This window comes from Musa acuminata, chromosome BXJ1-8 (assembly GCF_036884655.1).
Source record: "Musa acuminata AAA Group cultivar baxijiao chromosome BXJ1-8, Cavendish_Baxijiao_AAA, whole genome shotgun sequence".
Lineage (NCBI taxonomy): Eukaryota > Viridiplantae > Streptophyta > Magnoliopsida > Zingiberales > Musaceae > Musa > Musa acuminata.
Window position 1 is genome coordinate 3,409,787 of NC_088334.1, and position 21,333 is coordinate 3,431,119.

Genomic DNA, 21,333 nt, shown 5'->3' on the forward strand with positions numbered 1-21,333 from the left:
TCTCTCTCTCTTGTTTTGATCTTGCTTTTATGAGAAATAACAGTGATCATATATATATACTTCACAATTTATCTTCTTGGTTGCATGCATGACATGTCATGTATAATATTTCAGAGCTACTTGTACTATCTGTAGGATTATGGTATGGGCTAAACAACTGTTAGGAATGATCCCACCACATACAAGCTGTAGTAGTTATGACATATAGTAATCACAATACATGTTGAAAGAAAAGATTTCTCTGTGCTTAGTTTCAAAAGATGTGTCATATCAAATATAGTGGAAAAACAATATTCCTTACACACACACACACACACACAGGAGAAAACAAAAAGACTAATAGTTTGATAGGTGACATCACTGCATCAGGAAAGATTAAAAAAAAAAAAAAAAAAGAGTTGGCGCCTTCTTGTCCTTTTAACTCAGTCTGAAATGGAAATAGATCTGAATTCTCCATGTCTCCTTTTTGAATCAAGCATGTGGGAGTATCTGACTGACCGTCGAATGCAGATAACTAACAGCAGTACCGTTGTGTTGAAAGATGGATTCGGTTACATCGATGATCGGTAGGACAAAGTCGGACCAACTGGAGAAGGTTGCAGCGTCACAGTCGATAAGCCGCACGGCCTCTGCCGAAACGATTCTGACCTCAAACACTAATGGGGAGCCGAGCTTATCCAGGAAGTCGAGCTTTGGGAAGAAAACAGTGGGAACTTCACCAGGGAGGAAAGTCGGGCACCACAGTCGGAAGTCACGGAGCGGACAGCTGAAGCTAGACTTGGAGGATGTGAGCAGCGGTGCTGCCTTGAGCAGAGCTTCCAGTGCCAGTCTGGGCTTCTCCTTTTCATTCACCGGCTTCACTGCCCCTCCCGAAGACATCATTGCGGATCTGAGGTCTTTCAGTGATGATGACAATGGTAACCTTTCATTCATTTTTCTTCAACCACTGAAAAGGTGAAAGTTTATGCTTAGTCAAGTGTAATAAAAACTAAAAACTGGTACATGTGAACTTCAGGACAAATTTTGACCAGTTTGCAAAAATTAAACGGTCACTAGATGTGTACAAGCATGCAATAAAATAATAGGAAATTTCATAAGCACCGACAAATATTGTGAAACATATGATGATTGAAGTTTCTAATCTTCACGTGTAATGATCGATGAGACATGGTAGATGGTTGCACTAAAACAAAACTTTGGAACAATATTTGCATCACGATGCACTAGATTTATACAAACATGCAACAGATTGATAATACATTTCAACAATAGCATGTGCGAAAAACATTGAACAAATACTTGCACTTACCTAGAATCTAGAATTTTACGAAATTTTATTATTATCCATTTGTATCTTTAAAAATATTAACATCAAACTGAAATGATTTGCAAAATGACCTTGTCAAATAAAATCCTCATCTTGCAGGAAAGGATCCAGAGGCTGGACACATGAAGAAAAAGATAATATCAGAGCCAACTGTGCCAATATATATAAAGGTAATCCCAATCCAGAGGTATATAATTCAGTCATTGCTGAAACTTCCTTTTCTAAAGAAAGTTGGAATAAAGGCATAGTTCCAGAAGAACAGAATAGTTAGTGGATGTCTATTGTCAATTGAAGCGTCAATGTGACACCACCTTAATCCTGCTGTATGTTCTCAGATCAGCTTAATCAGAGGACTGAAATCTGAGCAAGCATCTGAGAGTCTATAAGCATTCGTACAAGCTAATTTAGTCAGGTCTGGACGATAACCACTGAAAAGTATTTCTATCGCTACTTTCTTTCGTTAATGTTGCAGTTTACAGAGGTTAGATACAAGGTAATCCTCAAAGGAGTAACAACAACCACTGAGAAAGATATCCTCAACGGAATTACAGGTTCAGCGAGCCCCGGAGAGCTTCTAGCCCTAATGGGACCTTCTGGTAGCGGAAAAACCACTCTCCTGAGCCTCCTCGGAGGAAGGATACGTGGCAATTTGGTCGAAGGAACCATAACTTACAATGACGAACCATACACCAAGTCTCTAAAGCGCAGGTAAAAAGGCACTATGAAAACAATTAAATTGCATATTGTCTTTAACAAGTCAACCTGAATGAGGAACAAAAACACCTGCATGGATGTACTTCTAGGAACCTGCATAAAGTAAGCACACATATAAACTTCTCTCAAAAAATAACCATCAATACATTAACACTTTATTGTCAGATAGGATGGCTACTCTGCTTAAATCAAAGAAAAAAGAAAACTAGAAGAAGATGATCATAATGCTTTGTCCTTAATAGCAGTCTTTGGAAATCATGTACAATTTGAATTGTGTTTGAGTGGAGAATGTAAGTAATTTCTGTAACATAAAAGAAGACATGTTCATGTTCTTCTTTTTTAATATCTTAGCGATTGATACTTCCTCTTAAGATGTCCTTCAGCTTGCTTATATGTTATGAATCACAATAAGATCGAACAATTGCATTCACCTGGCAGGATAGGATTTGTGACTCAGGATGATGTTCTCTTTGCACATCTTACTGTGAGAGAAACACTAACTTATGCAGCTCTCCTTCGTCTTCCAAACAAAATGAGTAGACAGCAGAAGGAGGAGAGGGCAATGGATGTCATCTATGAGCTAGGACTTGAAAGGTAACCTCCCAGTCTTCAAGCTATTTCCTGCCATATCCAGTAAAAAGCTCCTCTGAGGTGCAATTACTGGATGTTGTCTACTTTGAAAAGCCGGAAGAGAACTTGCCTATGTTGCCAACTCAGAGGGTGTTCGATCTTCCTAATTTTGATAACAATGGCAGGTGCCAAGACACCATGATTGGAGGATCTTTTGTACGAGGAGTCTCAGGAGGTGAAAGGAAGAGGGTCTCTATTGGGAATGAAATTATTATTAACCCATCTTTGCTGCTTCTTGATGAACCCACCTCTGGTTTGGATTCAACAACAGCCCTAAGAATAATGCAAGTTTTGCGTGACATAGCCGAGGTAAGCACAGCATATGTATTTATTTATTTATGTGGTAGTTAAACAACTGTAGCATACATCTAGATTGTGTGTCACTCCAGAAAGTCAGTGATACCTAAATGAATTGTAATCTGAAAGCTGGTATACCACTGAAAGTTATTCTCCAAGTGGGGAGAAAATATAGGTGCAAAAGGTTATACCTAAATATATTCTCAGCAAAAAGAGCCCCTTGAACTTGTTTAGTGAAAGAATGTATGTCAGAATATTAAGGCCATGCCACAGTCAGTGTTCAGACTTTCGGCCTTGCACACAATGGATATGCCCTAAATTCTCTCACTTTTTTTTAACACAATGGCCTCAATAGATGAGTTCCATGTTGTTTCTACTCATTCTAAAATTAGAGAGTGGTATGCATAAATTTCATGAACATACAATCCGATATGTCAACAATGAGTATATTTTCCACATGTAAAGTAGTTATTTGTATTTGCAGTGAGACAGAATAAGTTCACTGAACAAGCTCTGCTAAGGAAAGTTCATAACAATGGTAAAAGGCATAGATTGGAAAAAGGAAGTAAATATGATCATATAACAGGGAAGTCTAACGTAGTGAGTTGCTCGTTACTTGCATAAAAATAGTTCATAGACCTATCAGAAACAAAAATATAAAAAATAAATATCAATGAAGAAAGAGAACTTCTATGGGAGACCAACCAACAACACAAAGTGCTTTAACTTGCAACATAATATAAAACAATCATGATTGGTGCCCCTACAAGCTACTTTACTCAAGTTAGAAGAATACGATGGATATCAGTAAACATGCAAGAGATTTTACATCATTGTCTGACTCATGGCATCTTTTTATCCTACCTCAGGCTGGAAGAACAGTTCTAACCACAATTCATCAGCCATCTAGCAGACTTTTTCATAGATTTGATAAACTGATCCTTCTTGGAAAAGGTAGTTTGTTATATTTCGGGAAAGCATCAGAAGCACTGGTCTACTTTTCAACAATTGGGTGTTCTCCTCTCATTGCAATGAACCCAGCAGAATTCCTACTTGATCTTGCTAATGGCAACACAAATGATATTTCAATACCTTCAGAGCTAGAGGATAAAGTGCAGATAGAAAACCTTGGAAGCGATATAAGAAACGACAAGCCATCTCCAAAAGATGTGCATGAGGTAAGTTTAGCACCCTGATCTTAAAAGCATGCATTTTTCAATAACAAATTACAATCAGCATAATTATTAAAAATAAAAGAAACCAACCCTGATTGGAAAAAATGATACTTCCTTCTTACAACTACATATGCTTTTGACAATTTTATATAGATATTTAATGTTCATATAACAAAATATTTCTCAACAATGAAAGGGTAACATCTGGTGACACTTATCAGGGTAACAATCAAATGGACAAAAGATTAGCACATAGGAGATTTATGATAAACCCACATCTATTTATATTGCCATATTTTGCATTCATAAAAAAAACTATTATCTTTTGACTTTCATAAAAACTTTAAAACAGTACCTGGTGGAGGCCTATGAGACTAGAGTTGCAGTTAAGGAAAAAAAGAAGTTAATGGCACCTCTTCCTATAAGTGAAGATTTGAAGGTCACTGTGTCATCACCAAGAAGAGATTGGGGTGCAAGCTGGTTGCAACAGTACTCCATATTGTTTTGGAGAGGATTAAAAGAAAGACGACATGATTACCTAAGTTGGATGAGAATCACTCAAGTTATTGCAACTGCAGTAATCCTAGGTTTACTTTGGTGGCACTCCGATAGCACAACCCCAAAAGGTCTGCAAGATCAGGTAAAAAAACCATTTCCATCCTGTACTATAGAAATAGTAATTCCAGACAGGCTGACTAGTAGAAATAGCTTGTGTATAACAGCGTGTAGTTCAGTTTATCATCGGCTTCTGCTTATATAGTTTTAATATCACAACCAATGATCTAATATTTATGCATGAGATAAAGATTTGCCAATGGTTTTGTGTTGATATTTAGGTCTATCGTTTAATGTCTGTAACTTTTGCAAATTTGTATGTCAAACATTAGTAACCTATTTAGCTACAAATAACTTATGCAAGTTAATCATGATTTATATTGTAGTCATTCTAAATAAATTGTCAAACAAATCCCAATTTTACAGTTGAGACATCTCCAAGGAATGGCTATACTATTATGCAAATAGAATTCTTAAAAGCATTCAACGAGAACTGATAAAAGAATAATATAATTATAATGTATATAGCAATTATGAGCAAGAATTTACTTAAATCTTCTTCAAATGTAAGTGGCAGCTAATAGCCCATTCAAAATCTAATATGCAGGCAGGATTGTTGTTCTTTATTGCTGTCTTTTGGGGCTTCTTCCCGGTTTTCACGGCAATCTTTACATTTCCACAAGAAAGAGCAATGTTAAATAAGGAAAGAGCAGTTGACATGTACAGGCTAAGCGCTTATTTCATGGCCAGGACAACAAGCGATTTGCCGCTGGACCTGTTCCTACCAATAATATTCCTGCTAATTGTATATTTCATGGCAGCATTAAGGCAGAGTGTGGAGGCCTTCTTTCTTACTATGTTAATTGTATTTCTCAGTATTGTTGCTGCCCAGGTATGCAGGACAAAAAATAGTATATTTCTAGAAGCAGCATCTGTCATATGTCATCAAGGTGTCGGTTATATAGAGTTTATCTTCTGTGCAGGGACTAGGATTGGCAATCGGAGCCTCACTAATGGACGTCAAGAAGGCAACTACTTTAGCTTCAGTTACAGTAATGACCTTTATGCTTGCTGGTGGATTTTTTGTGAAGGTAAGGGTTATCTCATGCTTTACAGGAGAATATCTTAATCAATATAAGCAAAATTATGAATCATCACATTTTCATCAAAGACTTTTGTTTTGTTCTACAATAGAAACACATATTTTTCAGATAAAAAATATTCATGTCATTGCATGGACTAGAGAGAAAGATTCTAATAGCTTTAAAGAACTAATAACAATAATATAATAAGAAATTAGTACTAACAATGATCTCAAATAACCAGAACAAATATTAGATGAATATTACTAGCAACTTTCCAAAGACAAGAATATTAAGTGGCAGAGAAAAAAAAGCTCCAGAAAAGACTTCTCAAATGCAACTTTCTGGATGATGATAGGAGAATTGCCCTTGCCCCTCAGTAGAAACAGTATGGCACAAAAGTTCACAAGCAAAAACACAATGTATGTTAACTTTTGTGTTAAATAGTAATCATGGATGTTTTTGAGGCATTTGCACAATCTTTCTCCTCCACTTAGGTAAAATCATGAAAGATTTAAGCAACATGTATGAAATATTTTTCTCCTGTTTGACATTATTAAGGGGAAAAAGGAAACCTATAAACAAATGTGACACATTTTGTTTTTCTCATAGTAGATTGATCAAAATAGATAACATGGTACTAATAATTGCAGAGGGTTCCAGTATTCATATCATGGGTCCGCTACATGTCTTTCAACTATCACACTTACAGACTCTTACTCAAGGTGCAGTATGACCAAGCACCACTCTCTCTAAATGTTACTCACCTCAACAATGGTGTTATAGAAGTTGGAGCCATGATAGCAATGGTGTTTGGTTACCGACTCTTGGCATACATTTCCCTAAGAAGAATGAATCTTCATCATGCTGCTTAAGCAAGAATGCACGGAGGAAATTTTTCATCTCCAGCAAATCAAAGTTTGGAAAGACCCAAGCCCAAAGAGAAGGATGCAAAAAAGGACTTTTAGTAGAGATTTTAATTTCTATACTATCCATCATTTGGAATTTGTAAAGCATCATGCTTTAGAAGATATGAAATGAAGAGGTTGAGCAAAAATTGTGCAAATATTTTCCTCACGGGAAAATTAGTTGCAGACGTAAGAAGATATTGGAACCTAAAATTTGTTTAAACCAATAGCCTCAATGTGTCTATACTACACATAGCACTAATTTTATTAAGAACATCATGTAGAAGAGAACTAAAGAATGGTTATACTTACATGATAAAGGATGCGTAGAAAAATATTTGAAATTATGATATTGCCTTGTTATCCAGAAGAGAAACATCCCAGAAAATAGACAAATGAATTACAGGTCATTGAACGTAAACTAAAGATGTTGAAAAACCTAACTAAAATTCAAATGCCTTTTAAACTTTCAACCAAAAGCAATCTAAATTGCCATTCAAGTAAAGATGCTTGTCGGATATTAATTAACTCAATTCAGCAAGGAAGGACATAATTCCTTACAATAGAACTACTATCTAGAAATACAATTTTGAAGATCCCTATACAAAATAATAATTCATATTTCACAACTTGGAGGATGTCCACAAAAGCAGCAAATGTCAAAATTGAACCTACCGGGAGAAAACAGAAAAACCATACACAACCAGAAACTAGTTAGAACATTTTAGAATCTTCTGTCAAGAAACAAAGAAATTCTGAAGCCCTAGATATAAACTCTATTGGCGCGAAATACATTGTTTTACCCACTAGAATTTAGGATGGAAAAACCCTAGTTGTGTTTTCCAAGGGTTGAATGTCAACGAGCCAGTTATGTGATTCCCGTGTATGCTTACAGTAGTACCAACAAACACAGAGCATAAGCAGCAGCATTCTGGATGCTTTGGATCTGACAAGCAATCAAATCTTTGAACCTATATCGTACATGCTTAATGGCAATCATCACTGAACTTCTGCCGGTGCTACATAGTCATATTCATCAACATATGCATCGTGCACTAACATAATCAATCGGAGACCATTTAAGATTCCAAATTCTGAAATTTCTTCCGAAACCATGTGATGGTTCAATAGTCATGCCGTTTAACCATTAGTTCAGACACCGGATCAAATGACTGTCCTTTTCTTAGCTATGTGATGGTTCCATCAGTTCTTCCTTTGTTTTCCATGTCAATTTCAATCAGCACTAACAGTGACAATAAAAGGCAGCTCCCTAGGAAGGAGGCAAGAACAAGGCTTAAAAATTCAACAAAAAATGTAAGTTAAATTTCAACAAACAGGAGCAATATCTCACCTTGTCGCTAAAACCAAGCATCACCAACGAACCAGCACAAAAAAGTAGGTTCATCCCTCTCGTAGTATCTAGAGCCGCTTGAGGAATCATAGGCTTCTAGATAGATGAGTTGCTGCCACCATCCATCCAACCCGCCGACCAGTCCCAAAGCACTCCATCGACCAAGGAGGAGGAAACCCTAAGTTCCTGCTCCGGCGGCCAAATCCATCGGCGTCAAGTGCTGGAGAGGGAGGCGAGAAGCTGAGACCCGACACAAGCATGGGGGAGAGAGGGCCACAGGTTCTCCTCCACAATCGACGAGAGTTCATGCCAAAATTCGTAGGATCCCCTGACGAAATGTGGTTACATCAGAATCATTCGAGGCCACCGCGAGGAAGACAACCATATGGCCTATATATACATACATGTACATATATATATATACATACATATATATATATATATATATACATACGTATATATATAGTGACATACGAAAGTAGATGACCCACGAAAGTACCCAGGCGATCTGACCGCCAATTTGGCGCATATGAACGGGTACTCAAGGGGTTTATGGATGTTTGGGATTTATCTTTTCCCTGAATTGCGTGTCAGATTCGTTCTTATTCGACACCGCCACACGAAGGAAGGTAATCGATATCTACCGGTATGTCATGCACCCATTGGCACCTACCCTTCAACTCGTGGATATCGCCGGCCGAGCACTCACCAATCCCGGTGACGACTCGGTCTCCAACTCGGTCCTCAGCCCCTCGCCAGTCGTTCTGTTTCACATCTCCTATGCCCGCGAAGCAAAAATATTAACGTTGTCCATCGTTTATCGATGTCCACGTGGCGGAATAAGCAGTAGATTATCCTGCTTCGGGGGTTCATGGTACCATCGTATACCGATCCACCGGGCCTATAAAGACTCGTTTTTCCTGTGGCTATCGTCGTCTTCCAAAACGGCTAAAACGGGAACGTAAAGGTCGGAAGCCTAAGGGAGGGGAAGATGGCACGCAAGCCGTCCGACCCTCCCAAGATGATGCCTCCGCAAACCGGATTATCCTCTGTAGCCTTTCCTCCCGGCCGACGGTGGCAGCTGATCGCGAAGGAGAAACAGAAGCCGAAGCTGGGAGCCCGGTTGGCGGAGGCGGCCGGGGAGACGGCGGCGGAGTGCGCGGCCATCGTCTGCTGCTGCCCCTGCGGCCTTGCGAACCTCCTGTTCACCGCGGCCGTCAAATTGCCGGCAGGGCTCGTCCGTCGGGCCCTGCGGCACAAGAGGAAGCATGGCGCCGGCTTCGGCAAGAGGAAAGCCGGGCTCTTTCGGAACAGAGTTGGCTCCCTCGACGACGACGACTTCGGTATCTATTCGGGGTCTCTTCTGGTGGCGCTGGAAGCCGAGGAGGCGTGGCCAGTGAAGGTGGCGTCGCCGGAGGTGTTGGCGTTGGAGAAGGAGATGTCGAAGAGGTTCTACAGCGCGGGGTTTTGGCGGAGCCCTTCGCAGAAGGAGTAGTGGGGTCGCCGTGCCTCTCTCGAGAAGGGAAAGGATTAAAAACTCAGAACTTTGCCCCTCTCGCATGGAGAAACAGAGGAGAAGCGTTCGATGTCCCAACCAAAGGTGGTATCTTTTCAGGATCTCTGCTTCCAATTGACATCCTCTTGTACATTTCAAAGAGAAATTGAATCCACTCGAAATATGAATCTATTGTTATAAAAGACATGGACTAAAAGTGCATGAACTCCGTGTTTAATTCATCGAGAAAAAGATCGCATTTTGGTTGTAAAAGTCCGATCTTGATTTTGTGATCAAAGCTCCTTTCAACGAGAAACAGATCCCCTGAAATCAAACAAAACTCATATACAGCATAAATTTCTTTTCAGATCAAAAATTCCAACATGAATTTTCAGGCATCTCATTGGTTTATACGTGTGAAATAGAAGTATTGGTCAGCACGGTATCATCTTCTCCCACCAAGGAGACGTCAAACACCAGCGTCGCTTTCAGCGTAGCTGGAATTGGAACCTTTCCTTGCAAGAAAATTGACATGGTTTCCTGTTCTTACCGAGTTTATTCTGTGGCATTTGTTCTTGTGGCAGAGGAACGAGAGAGGCCTTGGCATCTGATTCATCTGCGTCCTCTGAAAACATATGGTGTTTGCGGCAGGGACTTGGGAAACAGACTGATCTTAGAGACCAGTGACACCACTAACGTTTGATGGAAATATGTAGGCGTTATGAACAGAGAGGTTAATTATATTATATTATATTATCCCATACAATTAATTATTATTAGTATTTTATTTTTTACATTTTCAAAAATTATATTAAAATTTTTATATTTATAAAAGTGAAATATGTAATCTCATTACTTTAATAAAATGTTTCTCTTTTCTTAATTTTTAATTTTATAAAATTATTTTTTAATCTTGTAAAGTGATCTCAGTAACTTTTGAAAATATAGGGACTGAAATAGTAAAGATAACTAATTATATGAACTAATATATAATTAATCCTAAATAGATATTAATGATTAAAAAATAATTTTATAAAAAAAAAAGAGAATAAATTTATGTAACTTTTGAAAGCACAAACTTCTCCTATCAACTAATTAAAAATAATATGTAATTAGGCCATTGAGATAAAAATAATAATAATAATTAATGATTTCTTGAAACTGCATTCCTTCCATATCATATTCCTAGTATCAAATTTCATGGTCAACACAATAAGTTGGATGGATCGATTGGATCGTTGACCTGATGCCTACCAATTTTGACTTGACTTTTCTCGAACTAGCTTTAACGTTGGTGAGATCTTTCGTATCCTTACCTAACTACTACTTTCACCCAATTGGAATGTGAACCCCAATTGCATCCCAAGTCAAGATCACATCTATCTAAACTTACCATCCTCGACTCCAATTGATCTTACTCATGATAAATTGACATTAATTAGTTGAGTAGATCATAAATGGCTATGGTCAATTTTATCGTATTGAACTTAAATTTACAAGCTAATAAAGAATATCCTCGCACTAAATGTAGAGCGACACAGGACAGCCTCCAAGGAGCTGACATGGAACAACCTGCCATGTGTGGAGAATGGCTAACCCAACAAATGTTGCATGATCAACTTCGTGCTGCTTGGACTGTATGAGTTGGCACTGCATAGTAGAGGTCCGCACAAACCGATCCACACCATCAGGAACGTATGGGTCGATCGCTCACATGGCCACGTTGAATGGGGCACGATGAGCAATAAATGGTCAGCATATCTTCGAGTTGACTCTCCAAGTATAAAAGCCAGAGAGATTGAATCTCAAATACCACAACAATCCAATTACAAACTTAAACATCAAAGGAGTTCGAGTCGAGAATTCCCCCTTAACCCAAGCCTATTATGTAGGTAGCGTGCCGGAGACATGACCAATCGAGCCCCACCTCCGATTGACCACGAACGTAATGAGATCTCGAGATTCGAACTTCGATCGATATTGTCCCTCGATTTTTCATTTCCCTAAAGATTCACATGGACCGTATGATCCAGACTAAACCATGCCAACTCACCGCATAAAGTTGTACATTTTTAGGCGTTAATCACGATCGTCGGTTTAATACAAAGGTCTAAAGCCGTAGTCAATCTCGATCATGACCGTTCATTATACTCGGGCTTAATCTATTCCATCAGCACGATTTTAAATGCAATGTTGCGTCGAACCTAAAACGACCACGTAAGTTTAGCTTGAGGTGATCGGCAACCGTTCCAACAAACGTACGGTTGCAACAGATTCCGTCGGGTTTTAATTGGTAGATTCCCTCTTGGGAATATCCATTTCACGGCTAAACGGAATCTGTTACGGTAATCGTCTCGATAATTGAAAGACGCGCGCCGTCTCTCTTCCCCCCTTATTAGTTAGTGTCATAGAAGTAGCGAGAACGGAGAGAGAGCGAGACGGGAAAGAAGCACTCTGAAACGCGATTTCCTCCTCCTCCTCCTCTCTCTCTCCTTCGCTAGGGTTTCTTGATCGGTATCCAATGAAGCGAGATCGCATCGTCGACTACCCAAACTCTAGCTGCCTCACGGTCGCCGTTGCGGATTCTCGATCCGCCCAACTCTGCTCTTGAGCCGATTCGTCGGAGGTATTCTGTCGTTGCTTGTTTGTTTCGGATCCGATTCGTCCCGGATCCTCGTCTGATTCCGTTCTGCCTGTGGTTCCACTCAATCGTCGATCGTACTTCTTTCCCCCTTGGTTCTCTGATTTTTGATGATTTAGAGGCTGTGTTTCCCGCTGCTCTTGCCGAATAGAGGGAGTCTCGGTATGATCGCGGTATAGATGCCGCCTTGCACGGCTGTTTTTGATCGGTGTGTGCCGTTTGTGTTGATTGTGCTTCATAACAAATGTTGACTGGCTTGTCTTGAATGATTTATAGCCTTGGCCTTTGTCTTCTAACTGGTACGAGGTACTGATTTAGGGTTTGATAATGGATGAGACTGCAAAGATGGAGAGCCATTTGTCTTCGGCCGTGGCTTTTATGGAAGGAGGTATTCAGGATGTTTGTGATGATGCATGCAGCATCTGCCTTGAAGCATTCTGTGAAAGTGATCCATCAACGGTAGGCGGTACTTTAGATTATTTTTTTTCTTCAGTAATTTGTAAGTGATCGAAACGTTCTTTCTTCACCTTTTCTTAATCGCTCGATTTTTTCTTCTAATTTGCTCTATATGTTTTTCTTCAGGTTACTAGTTGCAGGCATGAGTTCCATCTACAGTGTATTCTTGAATGGTATTGTCTTCCTTGCATTCTCTGTTATTACTGTTCTTCCTGGGTCACTGAAGTCGTGCCAACCATGTTCTTATTAAGCATCTAGAAAATAGTCATGTGGAACTCTATAATCGAAGAAAACAACCTTCATAGCTTCGTTCAAGGGAATCATCTCCCATAGTAGTTTGCTGCAGTGGTTTGTCTACTTGTCTCGGGATGCGTTTTCTTGCAGTAGATAAATAAGTTTGGGCATGTTTTTGGCGGCTCTCTGTTGGTTGTTGGTTAATGTTGGGTGTCATCAGCGTCATAAGCTGGTTTCTTCTACAGTATTATTGAAATAACTATGTTCCTTATTTTATCCTCTTGAATGTGTTCTTTGTTTGGAACTATGTTTCTTTCAATTCAAGTTTTCTTTATTTTCTGTTCAATTTTAGGTGTCAGAGAAGCTCCCAATGCCCAATGTGTTGGCAGCGCATCAGTTTAAAGGATCCCACCAGGTTCATATTAAACCAAAGTGGTTTTGTGGTATGTGCCTAGACTATTCTTGCAACTTAAAGGTTCTGATTTTTATTGGACATTGGTTGTGTCAGCCAAGAGTTACTGGAGGCTGTAGAGTGGGAGAGGAGCTTTAAAGTTGATAATACAAAGACTACCACCATAATTCAGCATCCAGCTTTTGGAGATTTTGAATTGCATCATGTGGGTTGTTATGTAATTTGATGTGATTTATACCCTTGAATTGTTGGACATAATTGTAAAAGGTTTCTTTCCTTTCACATAAGGAATGTTTCTTTCTCAAAATTTGTTGCAGTTGCCTGTTGGTGGAAGTCATGCCGAAATTGAAGAGCGTATTTTTCAGCACTTAGCTGCTGCTGCTTCCATGGGAAGGGCACACCACATTGCTGGAAGAGAAGGTCGGGTTAGATCAGGATCTCATGGCCGTCCACAGTACCTGGTTTTCTCTACAAATTCAGATGCAGCTTCTGTGGGCTCCATATCTTCTTCCTCTCCTCCAAGAGGAGAAAATGAAGTTGCTCCTGCAATAGTTGCTGCTAACCCAACAATGCCCCCCGCTACTCTAGTAGGGGAATTTTCTGAACTAACAAGTGTTGCCCCAACTCATGCAAGTGAGGTAGCTACATTGACATCTGAGGCCCGCAATAGTCAGATGAGGTCAAGCATTTCATGTCCAAGGTGATCTTTAGGACTATATATTTGTGAATGTCCATGTGTATTTTTCGCTTCACTTCGGTTACGGTAGTGTTCTAATCATCACTTTTATATAGGACACCTGCTGGCCAATCATCTCGAGTTCACCAAGTTGGACCAGGGCCATCAGACTTCCAATCCTTCTCAGGATCCCTGAAATCTCACTTGAGTGCTGTCTCGATGAGGTACTTTGAAGCTTATAGATATAATGCTTGTTCTCTGGGAATGCAGATGCTAATTGTGTCCTTTGTACTTTGGACAATTAGGTACAAGGAATCAATCACTAAGAGTACTCAAGGATGGAGGGAGAGATTATTTTCACGTAATGGGCCTGTGGCAGATATTGGTTCTGAAGTCAGGAGAGAAATTAGAGTCGGAATTGCTACTGTGTCACGGATGATGGAGCGCTTGGATGCAAGAGAGAGAACAGCTGGTACTTCTGCCTCACCTGTTGCTGAAGGGTGCTCAGTTGTAGAACAAAGTAATGATGGTGATAATGTCAATCATGCAAGTGCTCGTCCAAACAATGGCACTACACCATCTTCTTAGGTTACAGGTCCTAATTAAGCTATTTTTCATTTTGAAGGATCCGAGCATGCTCCAGCTTTCAACATTAAAGGTATATACATTTCTGCTTCAGCATGTTTTGTAATTACATTTTTGAAATCCCCTTTGCCTTGTTGACCATCCATGTCATAGAGATCAGGAAAATAACATCAGAATTCTTAGTTGCGCTATTATGTTTCATAGTTTATTCAGATCAGAAGTACATTTACTTTGAGTTGCTACTGGCCTGGACTTTTGAGTCTGTCTTAGTGAGGCTCAATGCTCGTCTTGCTTGCTTGAAGGTGGCTGGAACTGATTTGAAGCACGGCCATCCTAAGATCAATGCCTTTGGGTTGGCAATTCATATATTAAGTGACTGTTGTTGGTTCTCTGTCCTGTGGAATTGAGGTTGCCGATGCTTCACTAGCCAATATTTTATAAACGAAGAGTGAAGTTGGTTTATGTAATAGGGATTGGCAGAGCTAACAGGATTGAGTGATGTTATTGAGAGGAAGCTTGCGGTAATGGCTGGCTGACCCTGGTAAGGGCACCAGTGCAGTGGATGTCTATGACCAGGGATCATTTCAGTGTTAGCGAACACTGCAGTATACATGTCAGCAGATTTTTGTTACATCTAGCAGACAGTAGATCTGCTTTGAGTCAAGTTTTTAGTCACTGTAGATTTTTATCTTGTCGGTGGAGATTTTGATATGCTGGAGTACTAGTTTGAGTTGTCTTCATGTGTAAGATTCCAAACTTGGTAAAAAAAATTACAAATAGTAAGAGACCAAGTCAATAAGGGTCAAATCATGAGAAATCTAGTTTCCTTTGTCATGGAATTGGCAGGATCTGGATTATTTGAAGGAGAAAAGAGTTAGCTCAAAGTTCCTTGAGTTAGTCTGGATTCAGTATATAAATAAATACATGTTATATATGATTGAGGAATCAGCGTTGATGAATTTGATGTACATGTGTTGTTTTTCCTTGGACAAATTTAGTTACCTCTGGCATCTCCTTTACTATGGTTTTCTTTATCATATATTACAATAGTGAGTGTTTTGTTGTTTTACTCCCAAGGATTACAAATTTGTAGCTGTTATCTGAAAAAGTAAGGCTCTTATCTTTGCTGCTGCTGCTGTTCATACTCAGCACTCTCTCCTAATGTATATTGTGCTAATTGGATTTGTATGCTGTATCTCATGCCCAAGGTGGATATTTTGCTTTGTACCGACTTATTAGTTCTGCATTCTCATGACAGAGACTTATCATCATGCATAATGTATCTATGATACTATTAGTTCTGCATTCTCCTATGTGTGCATTGCTGTGTTGTCTTATGTGAAAAAAATGACTTCTTTTTTTATATACTGATGTTTTGTATGCTTCATTTAATGCTTTTACATAGTATAGATGGATGTATCAAAATCGATATAAAAATATGTATGATTCATTGACCTCAATGTCCATAGGGGGGGGTATCCCAACAATGGAATAAGCTGCGGTTTGGTCTACACGTCGGCGTGCAACGACGACAAGCTGATGTGCTGATATAAGGGTTCAAAGGTAGAACCGCTGATAGTTTGCTGATTGATATGGTTCTCGTTATGGTGATATGTGCATCTGTTTTATTTTTCTTATTGTGTCACTGCTTTCTGATAATTCGAATTGGTGGCTGAGGCCGTCACTTGTTGTGTCACAGCTTCCCTGCACTCTTACCCTCTCCAGTGATCCACACACCATATTAGGGTCGCTCATCTGGGTTAGAACCCTCGAGTTACAGTGCAGATAATATGTTAAACAACAATATGAGTCAGTAAGCGGATAAAGGAAGACGGTAGCAAATGCTCGTCATTACCAACCCCGTCGTACAAACAAAATATATCTTATATGACACGTCATCAATAAAATAGCAATCCACCACAGCAAGAAGGTGGGCCAAAGCAAAGTGTTTCACAGAGATCAAGCAAATCTCAAGCAACAAACCGTGCATTGCAAGAAAAAAAAAAAAGAAAAAATATGAGCAAACTTAGCATCTGATCGAACCCAAAAGCAACCCTGACTATGGATAACCTTTGCTATCTCCACCAAATAATGTCAAAGGGTCACTCCATTGGTTCATTGGACGAGGGTTACCATAGATCAAACTGCAAAAGAGTTGGACAAATATACATGACCTAATAATGTCTCACAAAACAATATCTACTTCAGACCAAGAAAATGCGCAAACATAAAGCAGCAGCAGCATACTCTCCAAGCAGCACGAATTCTATTCACAAAAAGGACACAAAGACTAATACATAGGACGGTAGGCTTGTGTTTTAACCTTGTACCGAAACTTCACTGGGTCCGATATCAGTTTCTAGAAGATTAGCAATTGTTTTATTTTCCTCAACTCTGTCATCGGCAGATGCTAGTTCCGCTTCGGTGTTTGTTTCGGCAGAGACTTCTGTTGGTCTGTTATCGCTGTTTCCTGCATTGATCTCCTCGGTTTTGGGCGTCATAACTGATTCTGAGTCGAGTTTGGTGGTCTTTAACTTTTGTGATGGAAGTTTTGCAAGAGACTTTTTCTTTGAGTTCTTTGAAGCTATTGCATTCCCCTTGCTGCTTTCTGAACCCTCATTCGGTTTGGTTAAACTGGATATAGGGTGTGGGCCCTCACGAGTGTTGCCAGCTTCTGAGGGACCGTCTGCAGCAGTAACAGATGGCTTCCGACGCCCAAGCTTTGGCGACCTTGCACGTGTTGGTGGGACCTGTAACACGACCAATAATTAGCAGCAGGATTTATTTTCTCCCAGGAAAGACAAATCCGGACATATGTCGTGCAGGAAACAAAGCACGCGAAACTGAAGAACTATACATCATCTGCAAATCATATGCCTTACACATTATTTTTAACAATGATTTGGAAAGAAACCAAAGTGAAAAGAAAAACCAGAAAAAAATTGAAGAACTTCACCATCAGCTAGGAAAAAGTAACCATAACCTCTAGCAAACCTGATTTTGTGAATCTTGAAGAAGTGAAACTGATTTTTCTTCCCCAATGCACATAATATAGCCTAAATGAAAAGAAAATGAAATACCTAATGTCCATACAAGTTAAATAGAAATGTGAAATATGAGGAGAAAATTTGAAGTTTTTTTTTATTGTTTAAGTGATTACATAAGTTAAACACTGTGCCCAAACTAGATTTGGATATGAAAGCTTGTTGAAGAAAAAAAAAATTTTACCTTGCTCATTGTGTTCTTGAATATTAAGTTCCTGCAGCTTATAGTGGAAATTTTACTGTCAATATTAGTGCCTTGAGTAATTAACTCAATCTACAAAATTTTACTGTACTAAGATGCAGAAAGCTCAAATAGAAGACAACACATTAATCAATGCATAAAGATGTAATGTTGATATTATGGTCATTTTTTTTATTTATTTTGAACCAATGTAAAGTGTATCATTTTATTTGTGTTTTCATTACATCAGTGCATTTTAATATGGATAACAAGCATCAACGTACCCAATCAGAATACCAGATTATTAAGAAATAAACAAAATGATGCACTGTTGTTGTAAGATGATAATGCAAGAAGTCACTTAAAAAAAGAAAATTTCATAAACAACACACCATGGTAGGCAGATAATCCTATAAGAAATTGATGCAGAAGAGCCTGAATCGGAAGGCAACTGTAAAGAACAAAGAAGCTAAAACTACCGAGCTACAACTATGCAGAGATCTATCTTGATGATGGATACTTAAGCAGATGAGGAGGCCCAAATATCCTTTTAAAACAAATATGGTGCACAAAAATATTAGAAAATCACCTATTAGAAGACAATGTTCAGGCAGGCTGTTTATTTAACTACAATAATAATATCACCAACTATAAACTATGTTATTCAAATCTATTAATGAATCAGTGACACTTCATATAGCAAAATATGAAAGAATAGTACCTTCTTTAATTCAACTTTAGGAGGACCAGGTTCCTGATAAAAGGTTGGCATTGGAGTGGCTTTAAAGGTCAAGCTCTTTCTCAGCTGTCTGATCTCAGCCTCTTGACTCTCCTAATTATATTTTCTAGAGAACTTAGTTCACATTCAGTCTGCAAAAGCTTTCACGAAGGACAAGTAAAATTTTCAGACTTCAGCGAAAGGACTACCTTAGATTTTGCCTGCAAGTTAGTCTTTTCCAGTTCCTTTGCATGATTCTTCTCTTCAAGTTTCGTAAAAAACTGAAAAGGCAATAAAATTTGGTTAAAGTTGCAACATTGAAAAGGTGTTTGAAAAAAAAATTAAAAGTGGATCTGCTAACCTCTTTACGTTTCTCAGCACGCTCATCCAACCTAAAATTAAAAGCATTGCCAATACTCTTTCTTGCATGTGGTGTTGAACTTCTGGAATAAACATAGCATACACCTCAAACAAAATACCATGGCATGTAAGAAAATGATAATGGTTAAGAAAGAGACATTACGAGGCTGTGGAGTGGGTATCATCATCCTTTTTTGCTGGCAATGCATGTTTCAAGGGCTTTGTTTTACTACCATTTGACCTGTTATGCCATGTTAATTGCATCAAAAATGAAAATAATTTAACTTACATGGTGAAGTCACTCTTATCGAAAGTATCGTCAAGCAATTGTAGGTCAGACATCAAATATAAGACACAGACTTTAAATATAAAACATGGCATACAACTTCAGCCACAGGTGAAGCAATATGATGAATAAAGCTAATGTTTTTTTGTGTCTGATGATTGCATATGAAAGTCGTTCCTTAGATGTGAAATGGCATTGGACTTGTCAAATACCAGAATTTTTCTCTGAACTTTGCATTCACCTTGTAAAATGCATGCAATGATGCGTGCCATTTAACAAAAATTGATGCAAATTCCAAAATTCATATAACCATCATTAAGCATGTATGATAATGCATCATAAGCATTTTACTTCAAGAGTGTGACGGAAAAAGCTTTGCTAAACTTGCAGAAGATACAGGGAGCTTACTGGGCAGATTCGGCAGAAGTGCCATTTGCCTCGGCAGAACCAGTCTTCACGGATTAGTGTTGAGCAATTAGTTAAAAAGGATCAGCAAAAAACAGCCCACAGTTCACTATCAGTCAAACAATAGTCCTTGACACTTAAGTTACTTGTTCTAGAAAAGATCAATTATCCACCTACCTTCAGACTCACAGATGTTCTCCGAACACTTGGTACAGCAGTCAAAGCAGAAAGCTTGGCAGCAAGATCACCTAAGGGTCCGATTGTAACATTTAGCAGGGGAAAAGGTAATTTGTTGAAATAACAGAACACGAAGAAAGAAGAGACTGTACCATTTGTAATTAATGATGCAACTTTAGTCTGCCTTGTAGAAGTTGTAATTGAGCGGAAATTATTAGCAAGAGACCCTCTAGAAGGAAATGAGACACTCTGTGACAGAACATTCTTTTTCTTCTGAGATTCAATGGCGGAACCATTCAGAACACGAGGACTTTTCTGTGTCTTCCTCGATCGATTATTAACATCAGCTTCACCCTTCTGCGCAAAAATGTGTGGCAGCACATCTTCCATTCAACATTACTGTCTGACTTGTGGAAAAGAGGCCGATGAAAATACAAAGAGAATTACCTTGGAAGGATTAGATGCTTTGTTCTCGGTGGCAGATACAGTGTCTCCATCCTTGTCCCCGGCAGAATTGATGACTTCAACCTTTGACGCACCTTCGGAACCACCATCGGCATGAACAGCATCAGCACCATTCTCAATAACTTCATTCTCCTTGTTTATATGTGAACTGAATCCATTGTTCTCGGGAGCTTTCTCCACTGACCCTTTATTAAGTTCCAGCTCGATTCCATCACCAGATTCCATCTTACAATGGAAATCTACCACAATCTAGAAATTTAACGCTGCAATAGTACAATTCAAGAACATCCTTATATGTAGCAATAACTGAAGCAACACTATAAATCTGAAATTGACAAAGGTAAATCTGATTCGGTCCTACTTCGTCTTCAATCCTTTCGTAAATGCATCGCCCAGAACACTACAACCCATGATCTCACGCCTAATCCTACTACACTACACCATGAGGAAACCATCAACATTCTGGAAGGATTTATAACGAATTCTCCTTCGGAGTCGAGATCCAAACCCCCCTTAAACAATTCGACGAGTAAGGAGCAGAAGATCACGAGCAAGAGCAGGAGATTACGCCTTACCTGCAGGGATCCGGTCGAGGTGGAGTCTGAGCAACGGATCAGAAGGGCGTCGACAGATCCGCGTACGAGCGAGGAGCGGCGGTGATCCGGACTGGCTCGGCGAGATCAGAACGCGGGAATTCGAATCAAGGACGTCGATTGCCCTCTCCGCTTCGGAATCGATGGGTTCTGGCGCGGGAATCTCGATTTGGCCCTCTCTCCGGAAAACCCTAGATTCGGCGTCGTCGCCCTCCGCTTCGCAACCACCACCACCACCACCACCACCTCCCCTCCTCTCCTCGCTCACTCTCTCTCTCTCTCTCTCTCTCTCTCTATCTCGCTAAGAAGAGGACGAAATGTGGGACGGCCTATTTTTTTCAAACTAAAGATGAATACCGAGCCTCATTTGCCGAATTGCAACGTGTTGTTACTAAAATACCCCTACAATTTCCCCGAAACTTCAATTAAATACAATAAAGTCGCAAGCCCGGAGAGGGTAGTTTCGTCCTATGGGGCCCAATGGTGGGAGAACGTGCAACGCTACCGATGGACGGTTTGATCATCGCAAAACATGAACGAGCTAGATCTATTTGGTGGTAAGATCG

At 39.4% G+C, this 21,333-nt stretch overlaps 4 protein-coding genes and 1 long non-coding RNA gene across 7 annotated transcripts; 3 read left to right on the forward strand and 2 right to left on the reverse strand.

The window, feature by feature from the left end:
• Positions 1–236: 236 nt before the first annotated feature.
• LOC108953638 (uncharacterized) lies at positions 237–8,414 on the reverse strand. Its single transcript, XR_010515510.1, has 3 exons — positions 8,040–8,414; positions 1,399–7,958; positions 237–946 (listed from the first exon to the last, which is right to left on the reverse strand). It is a non-coding gene; the product is annotated as an uncharacterized LOC108953638 (long non-coding RNA).
• LOC135680703 (ABC transporter G family member 22-like) lies at positions 542–6,846 on the forward strand. Of its 2 annotated transcripts, XM_065194823.1 has the most exons (10): positions 542–917; positions 1,427–1,497; positions 1,800–2,035; positions 2,480–2,635; positions 2,797–2,980; positions 3,838–4,146; positions 4,496–4,783; positions 5,306–5,590; positions 5,682–5,789; positions 6,434–6,846. In XM_065194823.1, the coding sequence occupies exons 1-10, from the start codon at positions 542–544 to the stop codon at positions 6,653–6,655; spliced, it is 2,235 nt and encodes a 744-aa protein (XP_065050895.1). In that variant the 3' UTR covers positions 6,656–6,846. The 2 variants fall into 2 exon arrangements, with proteins under 2 accessions (XP_065050895.1, XP_065050896.1); XM_065194824.1 differs by lacking the exon at positions 4,496–4,783.
• A 561-nt stretch (positions 8,415–8,975) lies between the features above and the next one.
• On the forward strand, positions 8,976–9,776 carry LOC103994335 (uncharacterized). The gene has a single exon (XM_009414659.3). The coding sequence runs from the start codon at positions 9,031–9,033 to the stop codon at positions 9,532–9,534; it is 504 nt and encodes a 167-aa protein (XP_009412934.1). The 5' UTR covers positions 8,976–9,030; the 3' UTR covers positions 9,535–9,776.
• A 2,176-nt stretch (positions 9,777–11,952) lies between these two features.
• On the forward strand, positions 11,953–16,141 carry LOC135581813 (E3 ubiquitin-protein ligase RHF2A-like). Its single transcript, XM_065081253.1, has 9 exons — positions 11,953–12,160; positions 12,494–12,634; positions 12,758–12,804; positions 13,218–13,280; positions 13,374–13,482; positions 13,595–13,977; positions 14,070–14,177; positions 14,259–14,611; positions 16,008–16,141. Exons 2-8 carry the CDS (start codon positions 12,503–12,505, stop codon positions 14,539–14,541), a joined length of 1,125 nt encoding a protein of 374 aa, XP_064937325.1. The 5' UTR covers positions 11,953–12,160; positions 12,494–12,502; the 3' UTR covers positions 14,542–14,611; positions 16,008–16,141.
• Positions 16,142–16,648: 507 nt separating this feature from the next.
• LOC135680704 (protein WVD2-like 4) lies at positions 16,649–21,059 on the reverse strand. Of its 2 annotated transcripts, XM_065194826.1 has the most exons (10): positions 20,750–21,056; positions 20,157–20,437; positions 19,862–20,066; positions 19,710–19,780; positions 19,536–19,579; positions 19,005–19,082; positions 18,843–18,924; positions 18,691–18,762; positions 18,485–18,595; positions 16,649–17,288 (listed from the first exon to the last, which is right to left on the reverse strand). In XM_065194826.1, exons 2-10 carry the CDS (start codon positions 20,397–20,399, stop codon positions 16,857–16,859), a joined length of 1,338 nt encoding a protein of 445 aa, XP_065050898.1. In that variant the 5' UTR covers positions 20,400–20,437; positions 20,750–21,056; the 3' UTR covers positions 16,649–16,856. The 2 variants fall into 2 exon arrangements, with proteins under 2 accessions (XP_065050898.1, XP_065050897.1); XM_065194825.1 differs by having other exon boundaries at positions 19,710–20,066; positions 20,750–21,059.
• Between the last annotated feature and the right edge of the window lie 274 nt (positions 21,060–21,333).

Excerpts from the sequence above, each read along its gene's own strand:
- LOC135680703 (XM_065194823.1), top strand. The coding sequence starts at position 542 with ATGGATTCGGTTACATCGATGATCGGTAGGACAAAGTCGGACCAACTG. Across the intron at positions 2,036-2,479 it reads ACCAAGTCTCTAAAGCGCAG|GATAGGATTTGTGACTCAGG; the intron begins GTAAAAAGGCAC and ends TTCACCTGGCAG. Across the intron at positions 4,784-5,305 it reads CAAAAGGTCTGCAAGATCAG|GCAGGATTGTTGTTCTTTAT; the intron begins GTAAAAAAACCA and ends TCTAATATGCAG.
- LOC103994335 (XM_009414659.3), top strand. The coding sequence starts at position 9,031 with ATGGCACGCAAGCCGTCCGACCCTCCCAAGATGATGCCTCCGCAAACC.
- LOC135581813 (XM_065081253.1), top strand. The coding sequence starts at position 12,503 with ATGGATGAGACTGCAAAGATGGAGAGCCATTTGTCTTCGGCCGTGGCT. Across the intron at positions 12,635-12,757 it reads GTGAAAGTGATCCATCAACG|GTTACTAGTTGCAGGCATGA; the intron begins GTAGGCGGTACT and ends GTTTTTCTTCAG. Across the intron at positions 13,483-13,594 it reads GAGATTTTGAATTGCATCAT|TTGCCTGTTGGTGGAAGTCA; the intron begins GTGGGTTGTTAT and ends AATTTGTTGCAG.
- LOC135680704 (XM_065194825.1), bottom strand. The coding sequence starts at position 20,399 with ATGGAATCTGGTGATGGAATCGAGCTGGAACTTAATAAAGGGTCAGTG. Across the intron at positions 18,596-18,690 it reads ACTTGCAGGCAAAATCTAAG|GAGAGTCAAGAGGCTGAGAT; the intron begins GTAGTCCTTTCG and ends AAATATAATTAG. Across the intron at positions 17,289-18,484 it reads CTAAAGTTGAATTAAAGAAG|GTCCCACCAACACGTGCAAG; the intron begins GTACTATTCTTT and ends GTCGTGTTACAG.